The sequence below is a fragment of the Castanea sativa genome, chromosome 10 (assembly GCF_040712315.1).
Source record: "Castanea sativa cultivar Marrone di Chiusa Pesio chromosome 10, ASM4071231v1".
Lineage (NCBI taxonomy): Eukaryota > Viridiplantae > Streptophyta > Magnoliopsida > Fagales > Fagaceae > Castanea > Castanea sativa.
In genome coordinates, this window is record NC_134022.1 from 10,034,380 (window position 1) to 10,050,641 (window position 16,262).

Genomic DNA, 16,262 nt, shown 5'->3' on the forward strand with positions numbered 1-16,262 from the left:
GCTCCCTAGAGGCCGCCAAGCAGGCGAGTTATGAGGAAGGGGTAGTTGCAACAGAAGACCAGCTGACAGAGGCTTTCGCGGCCTTGTGCCGAGAATACTGTCAGCAGGTCTAGGGGGAAGCTCTAAATGTAGCAAGGGTTCCTTCAGCCTCCGAGCTGAGGAAATCCGAGAACGTTTGGCTTCCTCTTGACATACAGGAGATAGAAGAGGCTCCTGCTGTTGCTCCTGCCCCTGAGGCAGCTCCTCCTACTCTTCCTCCTATGGTCCCAGAGCTCGTTCCAGATCCTACAGAACCTTCAGGTTCCAATAAAGAGAAGGAAGGGGGTGGGGATGCCGAGAAGGGCCTAAGCCAACGTATGGAGCCTATCGTCCCTCCAATCATTGCAACAGACAAAGGGAAAAAAAGTCATGTCTGCCTTTGAATTGGAACTGAAAAGCACCGAGGCTAGCAGTACTTCTCAGCAAGACCCCCCCTCCATGAGCTTAGGGCCGAGCTTAGGGCTTCTTTTTCTCTATACTTGAAATTTTTCATGTAATGATATGTATATTGACATGATTAATGGAAGACAATTTTATTTGATTTTCATTTGAGTTATGTTTGTTTCATCTTTTCATCTTTATGTTTACCATAAAGTTCTCATTAGCACACAGCGAACAGAAAGAACGAGATAAATAGGTCCACTTTCAGCAGTTTGGAACAATTAAAACTTGTGAAATAAATAAGTTCACTTTCAGCAGTCCGAGGACTCTACCTTATCAAATTTCTGTTTGATACTTAGTAATAATAACTTAATATGTTAATTTCCCCAAAGTAGAAGGCCCGAGGACCCGGCATAACTAAGGTTCTGTTTAACAAATAATAAGATATCAATTTCTACAAGGTATGTAGTCCGAGGACCATGCATAACCAAGTTTCTGTTTGATACTTAGTAATAATAACTTAAGATGTTAATTTTCCCAAAGTAGAAGGCCCGAGGACCCGACATAACTAAGGTTCTGTTTAACAAATAATAAGATATCAATTTCCACAAGGTATGTAGTCCGAGGACCGTGCATAACCAAGTTTCTGTTTGATACTTAGTAATAATAACTTAAGATGTTAATTTCCCCAAAGTAGAAGGCCTGAGGACCCAGCATAACTAAGGTTCTGTTTAACAAATAATAAGATATCAATTTCTACAAGGTATGTAGTCCGAGGACCATGCATAACTAAGTTTCTATTTGATACTTAGTAATAATAACTTAAGATGTTAATTTCCCCAAAGTAGAAGGCCCGAGGACCTGGCATAACTAAGGTTCTGTTTAACAAATAATAAGATATCAATTTCTACAAGGTATGTAGTCTGAGGACCGTGTATAACCAAGTTTCTATTTGATACTTAGTAATAATAACTTAAGATGTTAATTTCCCCAAAGTAGAAGGCTCGAGGACCCGGCATAACTAAGGTTCTATTTAACAAATAATAAGATATCAATTTCCACAAGGTATGTAGTCCGAGGACCGTGCATAACCAAGTTTCTGTTTGATACTTTGAGAGTTGTAATTGATAAGTTCATATACATTTATAACTTAAACCACAGATGACAAAAGTGCCTTTTATTAATAATAATACCTTCGAAGGTTGTTTACATTCCATGGACGCTGTACAACTTTTTCATCTAAATCAGCTAGTCGATATGACCCTATGCCTGCTACAAAAATAATCTGATATGGTCCTTCCCAGTTCGGTCCTAATTTTCCCCAAGCTGGGTTTCTTGCAGTACCCACAACTTTTCTCAGAACCAGATCCCCAGGCGCTAGGGGCCTGAGCTTCACACGGGCATCATACCCTCGTTTAAGCTTCTGCTGATAATAAGCCATTTGGATCATAGCTGCCTCTCACCGTTCCTCCACTAGATCTAAGCCCTTCTCCAGGAGGCTGTTGTTGTTTTCTAGGCTAAAAGTACTCGTCCTTAGTGTGGGGAAACCATACTCTAAAGGGATCACTGCCTCGGCCCCATAAGTCAGAGAGAATGGTGTTTCTCCTGTGGATCTACGCGGCGTAGTTCGATACGTCCATAAGACATGCGGCAATTCCTCCACCCATCTGCCCTTCGCATCGTCCAGTCTTTTCTTGAGTCCATTAACAATAACCTTGTTGACGTTGACGGTCTCGGCCTGCCCATTTCCCTGAGGATAAGCTGGAGTGGAGTACCTATTTGTGATGCCCATGTCACTACAATATTTCCTAAAAGCTTTACTGTCAAATTGAACCCCATTTTCCGAAATGAGTGTATGTGGTACGCCAAATCTAGTGACAATATTTTTCCAGATGAACCTTTTGGAATAGACGTCCCTAATATTTGCCAAGGGCTCAGCCTCTACCCATTTGGTGAAGTAGTCGGTCCCCACAAGCAACCACCTTTTGTTTCCTACAGCCCTCAGAAATGGTCCTCCTATGTCCAATCCCCATTGAGCGAAAGGTCACGGACTGCAGAGAGGGTTAAGGGTTCCTCCAAGCTGATGAATGTTGGGAGCGAACCTTTGGCACTGATCACACTTTCTTGCATAATCCTGAGCTTCCTTCTGCATATTGGGCCACCAATACCCTTGAGTCAGGGCCCTATGGGCTAGGGACCTCCCTCGAGTGTGGCTTCCATAAATCCCCTCGTGCAGTTCTTCCAAAAGTGCCTCTGTTGACTCGGGCTGCACACATAACAGATATGGTCCGGAGAACGATCGTTTATACAGCTTCTGATCCTCGGACAACCAGAAACGCGTTGCCTTTCAACGGATTTTGTCCGCTTCAGATTTGTCGTTGGGCAGAACATCATTTTTCAGAAAAGATACCATAGGGTCAATCCAACTAGGTCCAAGCCTTATTAAGTGGATCCAAACTGCAAAAACAGTAGTAAGAGCTGGCTCTAGCAAATCCTCAACAAGGATAGTCCTAGGTAAATTCTGAACCGAGGATGTCGCTAAGGTAGCCAAGGAATCTGCATGTGTATTTCCATTTCTAGAAACGTGTGATAGGATAAAGGAATCGAAATTAGATTGTAAACGTTTGACCTAGGCCAAGTATTCTTGCATTCTTGGGTCCCTAGCCTCCATGGTCCCAGTTACCTAACCGACCACTAACTAAGAATCCGAGGGCATATGAACCCCCTTTCCACCTATTTTATACACCATGTTCATGCCGACCAGGACTGCTTCGTACTCGGCCTCATTATTGGTAGCCGAGAATGCCAACCTCAGAGATTTTTCAAAGAAAATTCCCTCGGGGGATACCAAGACAAGTCCGATACCGGACCCTTTCTGGTTAATAGCCCCATCAACATACACCTCCCAAGTCGGGGTTCCTATACCCGTGATTACGCCCACTGATTTTTCATCCATGTGTAATTCTTTTACAGCTTCTTCCAACAATGGTTTGGCGAACTCCGCCGTCAAATCCGCAAGAACCTGGCCTTTTACTGAGGTGCGCGACATGTATTTGATATCAAAAGCTCCTAAGATAGTTCCCCATTTAGTCACCCTTCCAGAGTAGTCAGCGCTACGCAAAACTGACTTGAGAGGCAGTTGGGTCAGAACTACAACGGTGTGGGACTTGAAGTAATGAGGAAGCCTCCGCGTGGCATGAACTATGGATAAAAGTGCTTTCTCCAAAAGTAGGTAACGCACATCGGCCTCATTCAGAGTTTTACTGACGTAGTAGACCGGTCTTTGCACCCCACCGTCGTCCCTTATGAGGACTAGGCTGACCGCATGAACGGCCACTGCCAGATATGCAAACAGGACCTCATCTACTTCAGGCCGAGACATACAAGGTGGCCAGAAAAGATATTCCTTAAGTTGTTGGAAGGCTACAACGCACTCCTCAAACCATTGGAACCCCCTCCACTTATTTAGAAGTTGGAAGAAAGGCTTGCATCGGTCAGCTGACCGAGAGATGAACCTGCTGAGAGCAGCGATCATTCCGGTTAATTTCTGAACTTCTTTAGGATTTCGAAGTGGCTGTAAGGTCTGAATAGCTCTGACTTGCGCTGGATTCACCTCTATACCTCTATGAGTTACCATATAACCCAAGAACTTCCCCGAACTCACGCCAAAAGAACACTTCGAGGCGTTAAGACGCAACTTGTACTTTCTAAGTACCTGGAAGGTGTCGTCTAAATCCTTCACTTGTGCAGATATCGTCTTACTCTTCACTACCATGTCATCCACGTATATCTCAATGGTCTTTCCAAGCTGCGACTCGAACATTCTAGTCATCATCCTTTGGTAAGTAGCCCTAGCATTCTTCAATCAGAACGGCATCACTTTATGGTGATAATTCCCTGTTTGAGTAATAAAGGCAGTTTTCTCCTGATCTTCTGCTGCCAGTGGAATTTGGTGATAACCCTGGAAGGCATCCAAAAAGCTTATCCGAGGATGTCCGACGGTGGCATCCACTAGCTGGTCAATGCACGGCATTGGGAATAAGTCCTTCGGGCAGGCTTTGTTTAAATTTGTGAAGTCTACACATACTCGCCATTTCCCACTTTTCTTTTTTACCACGACCGTGTGCGCCAATCACTCCGGATAGAAAACTTCCTTAATAGCCCCAGCCCTCTTGAGCTTGAGCACCTCTTCCTTAACGGCTTCAGAATGCTCCCTGGAGGAACGCCGAGGGGGCTGCCTTCTAGGAGGAATAGCAGGATCGACATTCAAATGATGACAAATGAAGCTTGGGTCAACCCCCAGAGCCTCATAAGGGTCCCAGGCAAAAACATCGACGTTGTTCTTCAGAAACTCCACCAATTCCATCTTCTCCTGGTGTGGTAAACATACCCCAACCTGGAAGAACCTTTCGGGATCATCCGATATCAAAAACTTCTCAAGGTCTTCGCATATGGCGTCCTCTGCTGTCACCACGTTGGGTGCATCTAGAGTCGTTAATTGCTATAAGTCTTTCACAGCCGAGGTCGAGGACTGTGTTTCAGTCTGATGCAGCACTGCGGCCGATATGCATTGTCGGGCCATCAACTAGCTACCGAGAATCTCTTCGATGCACTCCCCCGAAGGGAACTTAACCTTAACATGCAATGAGGAGGAAACGGCTCCCAGAGTGTGCAGCCAGGGCTGGGCAAGGATGGCTGTGTATGGGGAATATGCATCAACCACAATAAAATCCACCTCGACCGTCTCGGAGCCAGATTGCACGGGCAACCGAATCTGTCCCTTTGGTATAACGGCTTTCCCTTCAAAACTTATTAACGGCGAGTCGTAAGGGGCGAGGTCCTCCAATTTCAACTTTAGCCCCTTAAATAAGTCAAGATACATGATATCCGCGTTGCTGCCTTAACCAATCATTACCCTTCTCACATCATAATTCCCTATCCTCAGAGTAACCACTAGGGCGTCGTCATGGGGTTGGATGGTCCCAACCTTATCCTCCTCTAAAAATCCCAAGACGAGCACACTTAACTTCAGTCTCTTCGGCTTGGAGCCCCCCTCCTTGGCTTGGGAGTCCGAAACAGCCATCACCCTAGTAGGACATGAGCCAGTCCTGCCCGACGCAGCAAAGATAACATTGATCGTTCCCAAAGGAGGCTGAGATGAGTTATTCCTTTGATTATTCGAGCCAGACTAACTACCCTGCCTGCTAGGTTGGTACAGGTGCTGCTTTAACTTTCCTTCGCTAACGAGCTGCTCCAAGTGATTCCAGAGAGTCTGACAGTTCTCGGTAGTATGACCCACGTCTTGATGGTACTGACAAAAGAGATTTTGATTCCTCTTGGCAGGATCCCCCGCCATCTTACTGGGCCATCTGAAGTAGGGTTCCTTATGGACCTTCTCCAGTAGCTGGTGCACTGGCTCTCGGAATACAGTATTAACTGTCTGAGGTGCTGCCGAGCCAGACTGCCCGGAGTAATCTCTTCTCGGCTTTTTGTTGTGATACCTGTCAGACCTGAAATCCCTTCTCTCCTGCGAGATAACCTTTGCCTTACCCTTCCCCTGCTGTTGGTCTTCCTCGACCCTTTTATATTCGTCAATACGGTCCATGAGGCGACGTACACTCCGTACGGGTTTTTTGGTCAAGGACTTCCTCAAGTCATGATCAGTTGAAAGGCCCACCTTAAAAGTATTGATCGCCACCTCATCAAAATCACCATCTATCTCATTAAACATCTCCTAATACCTGTCGGAGTATGCTTTCAATGTCTTGCCCTCCTTCATAGCCATAGACAACAGCGAGTCCAACGGTCGAGGAACTCTGTTGCATGTAATAAATCTTGACGCAAATGCTCTGGTCAGTTCCCCGAACGAACTTATAGACCCTGATTTGAGACCGTTGAACCACCTCATAGCGACAGGTCCCAAGCTAGAAGGGAAGACTTTGCACATCAAGGTCTCATTGTGAGAATGCACAGCCATTCTCTGGTTAAAGTGGCTCACATGTTCCACCGGGTCAGTCCGACCGTTATAAATGGTGAAGGTGGGCTGGGTGAACCTCCTAGGGAGCCTCCCATTCTCAATCCTGCGCGAGAATGGCGATTTGGAGAGCTGGTGCAACGCCCGACTCATGACATCGTTCCCTAAGCCCCTGGAGGGGAGCTTCCTACTCCAATGACCCGATAGGCTATCCTCTTCGCAAGAAGATGTTTTGCTGGGGGGCGACCATGACCTCAAACTGTAACTACTTCCCCGGGATTTCCTGAAAGAGGTACTGGATAAGGGTGAGGCACGCCTCCGCCTAACGCGACGCAGCTTCTTCTTAAGGTGATCAATCTCCTTCTGCATGGCTTTAGTACCATCTTCATGGGCGGTACTGGCCCCTCCACTGTGAGTATGACTTGCTCTAGGATACTCGGTATGAACGCTACCCTCTCGATCCCTCCGGCACTCAAGACGCTCGAAAAGATTCTCAGGTTGTTATCCCTGAGATTCTGCATGGTGCGAGCCTAAGCCTGCCATGGTGTTCGAGTTCTTCCACCCTTCGATTTTCCATAGACGACGCCAATTATAAGTGCACAATTGCACCTGGACCCAAAAATATACGTGGGCTCAGGCCTAATGAGCCTTAAACAATTCAACTTGTAGAGTGTGGGTTCGCAATCTAATTCAATGGTGCTCGAAACTTGATGAACGGGCCAAAATATTACAATATTTATGAACAATGGACAAATAGAGAAAAATGAACCTCCTCGGACGTAGGCCGAGGACCCCTTTGTATATTATTTCTCTTTTTTGTTATAAAGGTTACAGCTTCTAGTCCTTCTTATGTTCCTTTTCAAAAAACCACCCCCTTTCCCCTTATATACTCCCTTTCCTTCTCCCTTTATCCATGTGTCACCCAAAATTTTTCTTCTACCACCTTCTTGAAATCTTTAAATACTAGGCAAAAGGCTGAACTCCACTGTTCAGGGGTCACTTCCCCATTAATGCGGCCAGGGAGGTAGGTGCAGGGTCTTTAATATGGAGGCAGCAGCCTTTTCCTAAGATATTTCTCTTACAACGAAATGTCTAGAGGGTATTTGGACTCCCTCCGTAACCTACAGTCTTTCTCGAACTTTGCCCTGATCTTTCTAGTGAACCTCCAAGTAGTCACTGATCTGTCCGAGGAGTGACTCTTCCTCGAATGAATCCTCAAACCCTCGGCTCGTGAGCAAACTCATGGCCCTAAAGGCCTTTAGTCAAGAACGAACTAGCGCCCACTGATAAAGCTCAAGGCCCAAATACCCACTTAGGTTCTTTCACTCTCCACAATATAAAAATAAATAAATAAATAAATAATTTAAAAAATTATTATTACCAAGTGTTAGAGAGGGATGAAACACTATTTCTAGTTACAAAAAAAATTTCACGACTTTTTCATAACTAATAAAGTAGAATATTGCCAAAGGCCTTATAACTGAATTAGCACTTCCCTATGCACAAAGTGCTTAGAGGTCTAGAGGGAAAGGGTTTGAACTGTGAGGTTAACAGCATTTTGTAATTATCTCTCAAAAAAAAAGTAGCATATTATGATTAATAGATAAGAAAAGTGATAATAGAAGTAGAGTTGTATGAAAGTAATATTGTAGTGCTCACCACCTTATACCTCGCTAGTTGTGAAATAATTTTTGTAAAAGAAATGAAATTTGTATCCTTACTAGAAAAAAAAAAAAAAAAAAAGATAATAATAATTTATTGTGGGGGAGAAAAAAAATAGAGTAAACAGATACAGTTGCGAGTTTTAAAGCCTCTCAACAGGTAAAACAATTCGATCAAACAAAAAATCAAAAGGTAAGACAAAAAAAAACGTCTTGCCCAAAGTTAAAACAAAAGCGGTGCTTTCTTGTGTAATCAAGCTCCCACATATGTAACCAAATTTGACGATTATGAGAGTTTTGGCGTGGGCTACTTAGAAAGCTGATTCCATCTCTAAATGTTTCATCGCCTAGTCCTTTGTCTTTGACATCATGGTTGTTATTTGTATTGTGGGGGCACTCGCAAATTGACCTACACCTATTGCAGGACCAGAGGATGATAAATGGAACATGATAAAGTTCAATGCAACATCCAACAGTCTTTGATGTGATATTTTTACATGGGGGCACTTATATACTGTTGGCAACTTTTGGGTTTTTGACAGAGTTGAATTAAGTGTTATTTTTCAATGATACCAGTACCACTGCACTGGTTCATCTCATAATTTTCATTCATACTTCCAAATAATGGAAAGTTGTTATAGCTAAAGAGCTTACTGAATAGGGATTATCTTTTTGTGTTATAACTGTTCCTTCTTCTATCGAGGCCTTTGGACTATTCTGGATGAAAGACTAATTGCTATACTTCAAGGGTGATTTTTTTGTAAGCAAGAACTCCTAAATGAGGAGAATATATCTCATACATTTGATATATTTATCATTTGTATTACGTAATCGAGAACTTTTAAAAGAGTATAAGATAATTATTGATAAATAAGAGGACAAGAACATGAGTATCCATAATTTGAATGTTGAAAGTATTGAGCTACACATTTAAGGGTGAATCATATAGCCATTATTTTCACATTTTTGGCTTTTTATCAAATTTTTAAGTTTTATAAGCTTGAAAACTAATTTATTTGTTTTTTTTTTCTTTTGACTATTTACTACATAATTTGTTTTATTCACTTTTTAATCAAGTTATGGTGTGTCTTACAGTATGTAACTATGCACACAATATCACATATACCTATTCTTAACTTAGTGGCTTCTAAGCAAAGTGAAGGGTTTTTTTATTATTATTATTATTTTGAGAATTTTGGTAGTATTCTACTTGTTTTTTTTTTTTTTTTTTTGAGATATTTCTACTTGTTTAATTGAGAGCTTAAGTAGTCTCTTATTGCTTTATTATGATTTATATTCCTTTTGTCCTATTTTATTAAGATTGTTTAGAAAATTCAACTTTTTGAGGAAACATTATTTAATACATTCTCTTTTACATAAACAGTTCCTTTTTCGGTTTTTAGAGGTTTTTAAAATCATGAATTTTAAAACTTTCATAAAAGAGAAGTATTGGCTTTATAAATTAATGAAATGGTAGAGATTAGGAAATTTATTCACCGACTTTTCAAGAAGAACTTCATTTTGAGACCTCTCAAAATAAAATAAATGACTAACAATTTGAGGTGGGGAAGTAATATATATTCTGCATTTTAGCCACACACACAAACAAACAAACAAATAGTGGCAAGTAAATTTTTCCCAAAAACAAATTAAAGAAATCAATGGTCATATATCTTTCTGATCTTGATACACCTCGTCACCTCCGCCAGGAAGTGGGAAAGGTCGTGGTACTGGTATGAAACAAAGAAAAATAATTGATTACTGATGGTGAAGCTGCACATAATAGATATTGAATCAACCCAGATAATTAAAGAGTTTGGTTCGAAAAGAAATCCAATCCCAATATGCAAGTTCGGCCAGCACATGAGACATAGCTAAGTAAGTTAGTAGTTACAGATTTTGATCAACTACTTTCTTATATTTAAGCTACTCCAAAGACGGAAATTACTTGATTGGGAAGCAACAACCTTGAACTACAAGAATTCTTGGTGGGTTGGACAAGAAAATTAGAGAAAGATTCCTAATAAAACACCTAACTAGAGCTCTCATTTAGCCGTATGTAAAAAGCGCTCTATATCATGCAAAAGATATGCTCATATTTTACCCCCTAAAAAAATAAAAAATAAAATTGATACAAAGAAAGTAGAAACACGCTCTTGGATTTAAGCATCAAAGGGCTCAATGTCGATACAACACTGTTTCCTTCTAGTTATCTCTAACTTCATGGAAAAAAGTTCCCCAGTGCTAATGAGTAATGACCTCTTCCTAAGTACCAGTCATGAGACTCAAATGATGGCGCAGTGGTAATAACATCTTTTGCATAAGTAATTTTGGTTAACCGGACCTCACAAAGTCACAATGTCTTTGAACCCAAACTAGTGAGAAAAACCCAATCAGCTTGCGGAGTAAGTATTCCATTTAAGTTGGCTAGATTGAAATGCAAGCTTATGATATGCTCAACGCCCGTGTTATCCAAAAGAAGCCAACAAAAATCTAGCACTGCTTGTCTTTCATTATTATTAGGAACAGAAGAAGGGGGAAAAAAATTATCCTGCCCAAAATTTACCTAGTTATTTGGAGGGTACGGAGACGCTCCAAAAGGCAAAAGAATATGAACTAAATCAAGATGGAAATATGGCATCAATTACTGTACGAAAGCAATGGCATTTCTCAACCCAAAAGACAAGCAAGCATCAACTCAAACGGTATGGGGAATAACCGGCATAGGGAATAACCAGGCCTGCGCAGAAGTCAGTGTACTCCAAGCAAAGGATATCAAAAGCTGGGCAAAGCTCACATCAAATAGCATCCTAATGACAACTATGGATTGCATGTACAATCCTCTGTTGATTGGTTCAATTTCCTTAACAGACAGAGCACGTGCAATGCTCTATTCATCACAATTAATTAGTTTTGGACTAACAATATGTGAAATTACGAATATTGCAGTGAAAACAACCAACCAATTTCATGATTAATTTGTGAACACAACATAAAACCTTTAAGCTGGGACATCAGCCTGCCTAAGGAAACCTTTGGGCCGATGGCAAGGCCCATCTTTCCAAACCCATCAAGGTTAAACGTATAGAATATCTTGACCCAAAGTGAGTGTTGACCCGATCGAGCTCCGGCGAAGAATTAGTGTACTCACTACAAATGTTCGGCAACTTGACCTTCCTCAATTGCCAACCCTGAAGATCTTTAACAATTAACTTGTTATGGGATAACATAGTCACATAGCTACACTCTCAAGGACATCTTCCCTTTATGGATCAATCGGTATAATCTTTGTCAAAATGAGAGCACGTCGAATATTATTAACTCTTACTCAAATTAATTTTTGTTACCATCTACCAATCATCAATTACATTTAATGAGATTGAACATACAACCTATGCTTGCAATTTCAAAGGCATTACCCTAACATCCATTCCCCTAGTCAATCCAAGAAAACAATAACGTAACAGGACAAAAAACCAAATTTTTTGGACAATTCTCGTCAAATCCAACCCTCATTTGCCTTAAGAATTCCCCCATCACTCTATTAACCAAGTATGTCATTTTTAACTAATTTTACTCTATTACCATACACTCAAATCCTCTGTATTAAGTATTAACTTAGCCATCAAAGCATCTTTGGTTATAATAAAGACGTTCCCCCACCCCTAACAAAGCATTGATTTGTTTACTTAAGTCACCCATGCTTGATCTAATTTTAATTTGAAATCCTTATATGGTTCTATCTTTCTCAAATAATCCACTTACAAATTACTAACTAAGAGAGCACGAATATTGCTTCTCATGTTGAAATAAGTCCCCGCCAGATCTAGTTTGAGATCTCAAGATCTTTGCCAAATACTGATGGAAAAATCATTGGAAAAAGGGAGGGAGTGATATCAGTCGGATTAGCTCCAACGGATTGAGAGAAGGCGAAACCACGACTTGGACCAACTTTGTTAGATTTTAATCTCACAAAACCGCCGCTAACCGCTATATTGATCAGATCGAATGGCTTCAGGTCGAACAATTTCATGGGGTCCAGTAAGATGTTGACAGCCCTATGCATTTCGAAGACAAATACTTCGGCAAATCTATGGTTCACTCCTAGCATATTTCGGTCAAATCTTGGCATGAAAAAAATATAAAATATAAAAAATTCTTGACTTAAAAATTCTTGGCCCTCACAAAGCTTATTTTCCATTTGAGACTACGAGGAAAAGCGTAATGACCAAGTTTTTGAGAACGGATCCAGTATGGTTCTCATTTGGTGGGTTTCAATTAAATCGAGTATGCTTTTAAAGGAAGGCTGACAGAAAAAAAGAATCAGAACCCATTTTCCTCATGTCTTTGGAGTTTGGATGTTAAAAACTGGCTTTTGCTTTTTGTTCTCTTTTTTCCCGAAAGTACTTCTTTTAAAAAAAATATCCCAAAAAATTAACTATGGCGGCATAGCCACATGCCAAGCTACAATATGAACAGCCACCAGTTTCCATGGTCAAATTCAATAGTCATCAAAAGTGGAACATCTAACCATAATCCACTATCATTTGCTTTCCAAAAGAAAGTTTCAAAAGTATGGAAAAACGCGTGAGGATGGGGTTTCAAATGCTTAATCAGAAAAAGTAACATCAGGCAAAGAAATAAGGAGCTTAGCAATTCTTTGTCAAACAATAAGACTCAATTTACTTTGAAAATCTCCTTGAACAAGGACTTTGGCCACAATTGAGAGAAATAAAACCCTTCATCTGACCCCAACTTTCAACAACCAATCCCACATGCTTCTTTCTTGTCTACAAATATGAACCCAACATGTTTAAAAAGTTAAATAAAGGACATAATAAAGTAAGATTCCTCTGTCATTATAAGCAATAATCATTTGTGGTTTTCCATTAGAGATTAGAACAAAAAGTCACAAACTTCCTTGACTTTTAAAGTTAAACAATTAATTACTAATTAGAAATGCACTTTACAAACAAAGTCTTCCTTCCTTAGTCCTTACCCTCCTAAATAAATAAATAAAACTAAACTAATAAATGGGTCACCCCAACCCCACAGAGACGAAGGTGGGTCCAATAATACAAAACATGAAGACCCACCAAATCACGTTCTACCAACCATATCTTAGACCCGAACGTTGAACCTAAAAATTGGCACGCTGTTAAAAACTGAATATATTTGCATCTTCTCTCCGTACACATTATAACATCGTTTGCTATTACATTACATTACAATACACCTAGTTTAAGGACCAAAATGTTTTTTTCATGTTGATCTTTGTAGCTAATCTACGATCGTGGATGGAGCACTGCATCGAACGGTCGATGTGGGATGGAAGATGGTGTTGGGGCCCACGGGTTAATGGGGATCGGACGTTGGTGAGTTGGGCCCATCTGGTGGGACCTTGCATCAACGGTTGATGATGAAGAAGGTGGGACCCCGACACGCTCACATGAGGGGCACATGGTTAGGGTTGTAGGTGGGGTCATTTGCATGTAGAACTGTGGGGAAAGTTTCAGTGCTCTCAGCTCCTGAACTTCCTTCTGCAACCGCCTATTCTCGTCCGTCAGATTCTCACAACACCTCTTTAGAAACTCGCAGTCAACCTCGGTTTGCTTCAGCTTGGTCCTGTAAATTATATTTCAAAGTCCACGTAAATAAAGCTACTCCAAATGGGTATAACAGTAATTCTAAATATATTAAGTTTATAATACCAAAAATACCCTAATAATAAAAGTACGAAATTAATTTCTCACCTTGCCCGTCTGTTCTGAAACCAGACCTCTACTTGCCTAGGTCGGAGGCCTAGCTGCTTAGCCAACGCTAACTTTTGCTTCTGCAAGCATAAGAAAAACCACCTATGTATCAGTAAAAGTACCAGACTATACCTAGATGACAGAGTTCTGTTTGTTTGCCGAGAAAATATTAGAAATCGACTTTTTCTCGCTTGTTTTGTACCTCAAAAGTTTTTTTTTTTCCTTGAAAATATTGGTAGAGGACTGTTAGACTGAAGACTCTCCATCAAGTCTGTAACGTAGAAATTCGCTTGGGAATCAAAAACGATAAAGCCCAAAATTTATTTGCTTTACGATACTTTTTTGTTTTTCTCAGCAATCAGACAAACTTGATAATGATTCAACTAAATGAATTTCAGTGCATATATAGTATACTTACTGGGTTGAGGGTGTTGTGCTCTTTGAAGCTCTCTTCAAGAACAGCGGACTGGTCCTTGGAGAGCCTTAGCTTTTTTCTCGAGGTTTCACCGTCTTCTTCATCACTGATACCTCTCGAGCAAGCTCTCTCAATGTCGAGCTCTTCACAGAGAGCTTCTCTCTCGCTTCGCTTCCCGCTCACGCTAGATAGGGTGCTGTTTGGAGATGACACGCCTGCTTCTTCTTCGCAATCAGCCGTGGATGGAAGCCGGTTCACGTCGATGCCTCGTAGGAAAGATCGAGTCTCGCCTCGGCATGTTTCAGAGTTTCGATCTGCATGTGGGATTGTGAGTTAGAATCAATGAAAAAGATTGAATTTTGATGGACAGATCTAAAGAATAGGACCCCATGACTTGTGAAAAAGATGTAGATTAGAGTGTGAATAAGAGAAAAGTTGGCTGTTCAAGAAATTAAAGATAAAAAAGCAAAGGAAAAAAAGTATTATTTTTATCTAAGCTCCTTGAAAGTTGAAAGGAAAAGGCAAAAATGGCTTCCTTGAAAGGGGTATTATGAGCAAAGCTCAGATCTAAGAATGAAAGCCATGCAAATTTTACAAAGTCCATTAACGCACCTGATGAAGGAAAGGCCTCGTTCCAAGAGGGCTTTGGATTAAACCCAGGAGATGGGACCAGGGAAGGCATGAGATTCAGGTGTAGAGAGTGGTGGTTCTGAGTTGAGGTCAAGCTCAGACTCAAACCCAGATCTTCCTTCTCAACCATCATACTTTTCTCTTTGCAATAAAAACCAAAGAAAAGTTCCTTCCTTTGAAGAACTTTGTGTATTTTTTACCCAAAAAAAAAACTGTGTATTCAAAGGACAACTAGGGTTGAAGTTTTAAGCTTCTGGTCTTTTGAGAGAGAGAGAGAGAGAATTTGGGAGTGATAGGTATAGTTTGGAGGGGACTAATGGCGGTATGGTGGGGGTTATATAGAAAGAAGAGAAACTGGTAGGAGTGGTGTATAAGTTCAATCATGACTTGGTGTCAGGAGGCCAATTATCTCAATCATAGCTTTTGCCCCCAAAATAATACCTAACTCTGCTTTGTTTGTCTTCTCTACATTTACTACCACAAGTTACACCCTTAACCATGGTAAACAAACAGAGGGCCTTTTTCTTTAACTCATCTGCACCATTCACGTACTTGTTTGGTAAGCTGAGCTAGCTGCTTAACCATTTTGCTGACTATTGACCGGGCCAAAAGAAAACAAAACACAGTAAATTATGACTTGCGACTTGCGACTTGCGACTTGCGACTTATGAGTTTTGAGTTATGACTACTTTACTTTTTCTGTATAGATGGATATGATAATTGAATGAGTGATGAAGAAGGCATTTTTCAGAAGAAAAAAATCATTATAATTGCATCTTAACTGATTAAAGAAAAGCTAGTTGGACTTTGGTTCCACAAAAATTTTTTTTTTTTTTTTTAGCAAATGGTTCCACAAATTTAATGCATAAAAACAAAGCTCAATTAGATACGGTTTGTTAATTAATTTTATTCCGTATTGTCACCATGACCATGAGTGCCTTCAACATGTTCAGATCAGGAAACTATTCACTTGAGTATCTTCACATAGGAGAATATTATCGTGGACATCTTCTGTACTTTCTGAAGGTTATACTATGTTAAGCTTTTTTTATTTTTGAACTTATTCATTTGTATAAACAAGAAATAAAAAATTTTGTCCAAAGCTAAAAAATAGGTTATCTGTATCGATTGGTTCAAAGGAGAAAACCATTTACAATTAGTAGTTTCTTTTTTTCTTTTAATTAGTAATTTCTCTTTTTTCTTTTTCTTTTTTCAAACAAGGAGGTTACTTACTTACTTTACACCCAATTACCCAAAAGAAAAACCATGCATTTTTGCTTACACTTCCTAAGTGAAGTGGGAAAAAGAGAAATGTGGAAGAAAATCTATTCAAACATAATCCCACATTCACTTTCAAACTCTCCAAAAAAATAATACTAAAAATACAAACTATTTTACAAAAAATTTAC

At 40.4% G+C, this 16,262-nt stretch overlaps 1 protein-coding gene across 1 annotated transcript; it reads right to left on the reverse strand.

Moving 5' to 3' along the window:
* Positions 1 to 12,976: 12,976 nt before the first annotated feature.
* Positions 12,977 to 15,473, reverse strand: LOC142614084 (homeobox-leucine zipper protein HAT4-like). Its single transcript, XM_075786628.1, has 4 exons — positions 14,836 to 15,473; positions 14,227 to 14,537; positions 13,809 to 13,888; positions 12,977 to 13,680 (listed from the first exon to the last, which is right to left on the reverse strand). Exons 1-4 carry the CDS (start codon positions 14,984 to 14,986, stop codon positions 13,341 to 13,343), a joined length of 882 nt encoding a protein of 293 aa, XP_075642743.1. The 5' UTR covers positions 14,987 to 15,473; the 3' UTR covers positions 12,977 to 13,340.
* Between the last annotated feature and the right edge of the window lie 789 nt (positions 15,474 to 16,262).

Bases quoted from the DNA above. Each gene is read 5' to 3' on its own strand.
- LOC142614084 (XM_075786628.1), bottom strand. From the start codon at position 14,986: ATGATGGTTGAGAAGGAAGATCTGGGTTTGAGTCTGAGCTTGACCTCA. The intron at 13,889-14,226 runs GTAAGTATACTA...TTATGCTTGCAG, and splicing joins AGCACAACACCCTCAACCCA to AAGCAAAAGTTAGCGTTGGC. The intron at 13,681-13,808 runs GTGAGAAATTAA...TATAATTTACAG, and splicing joins TTTCAGAACAGACGGGCAAG to GACCAAGCTGAAGCAAACCG.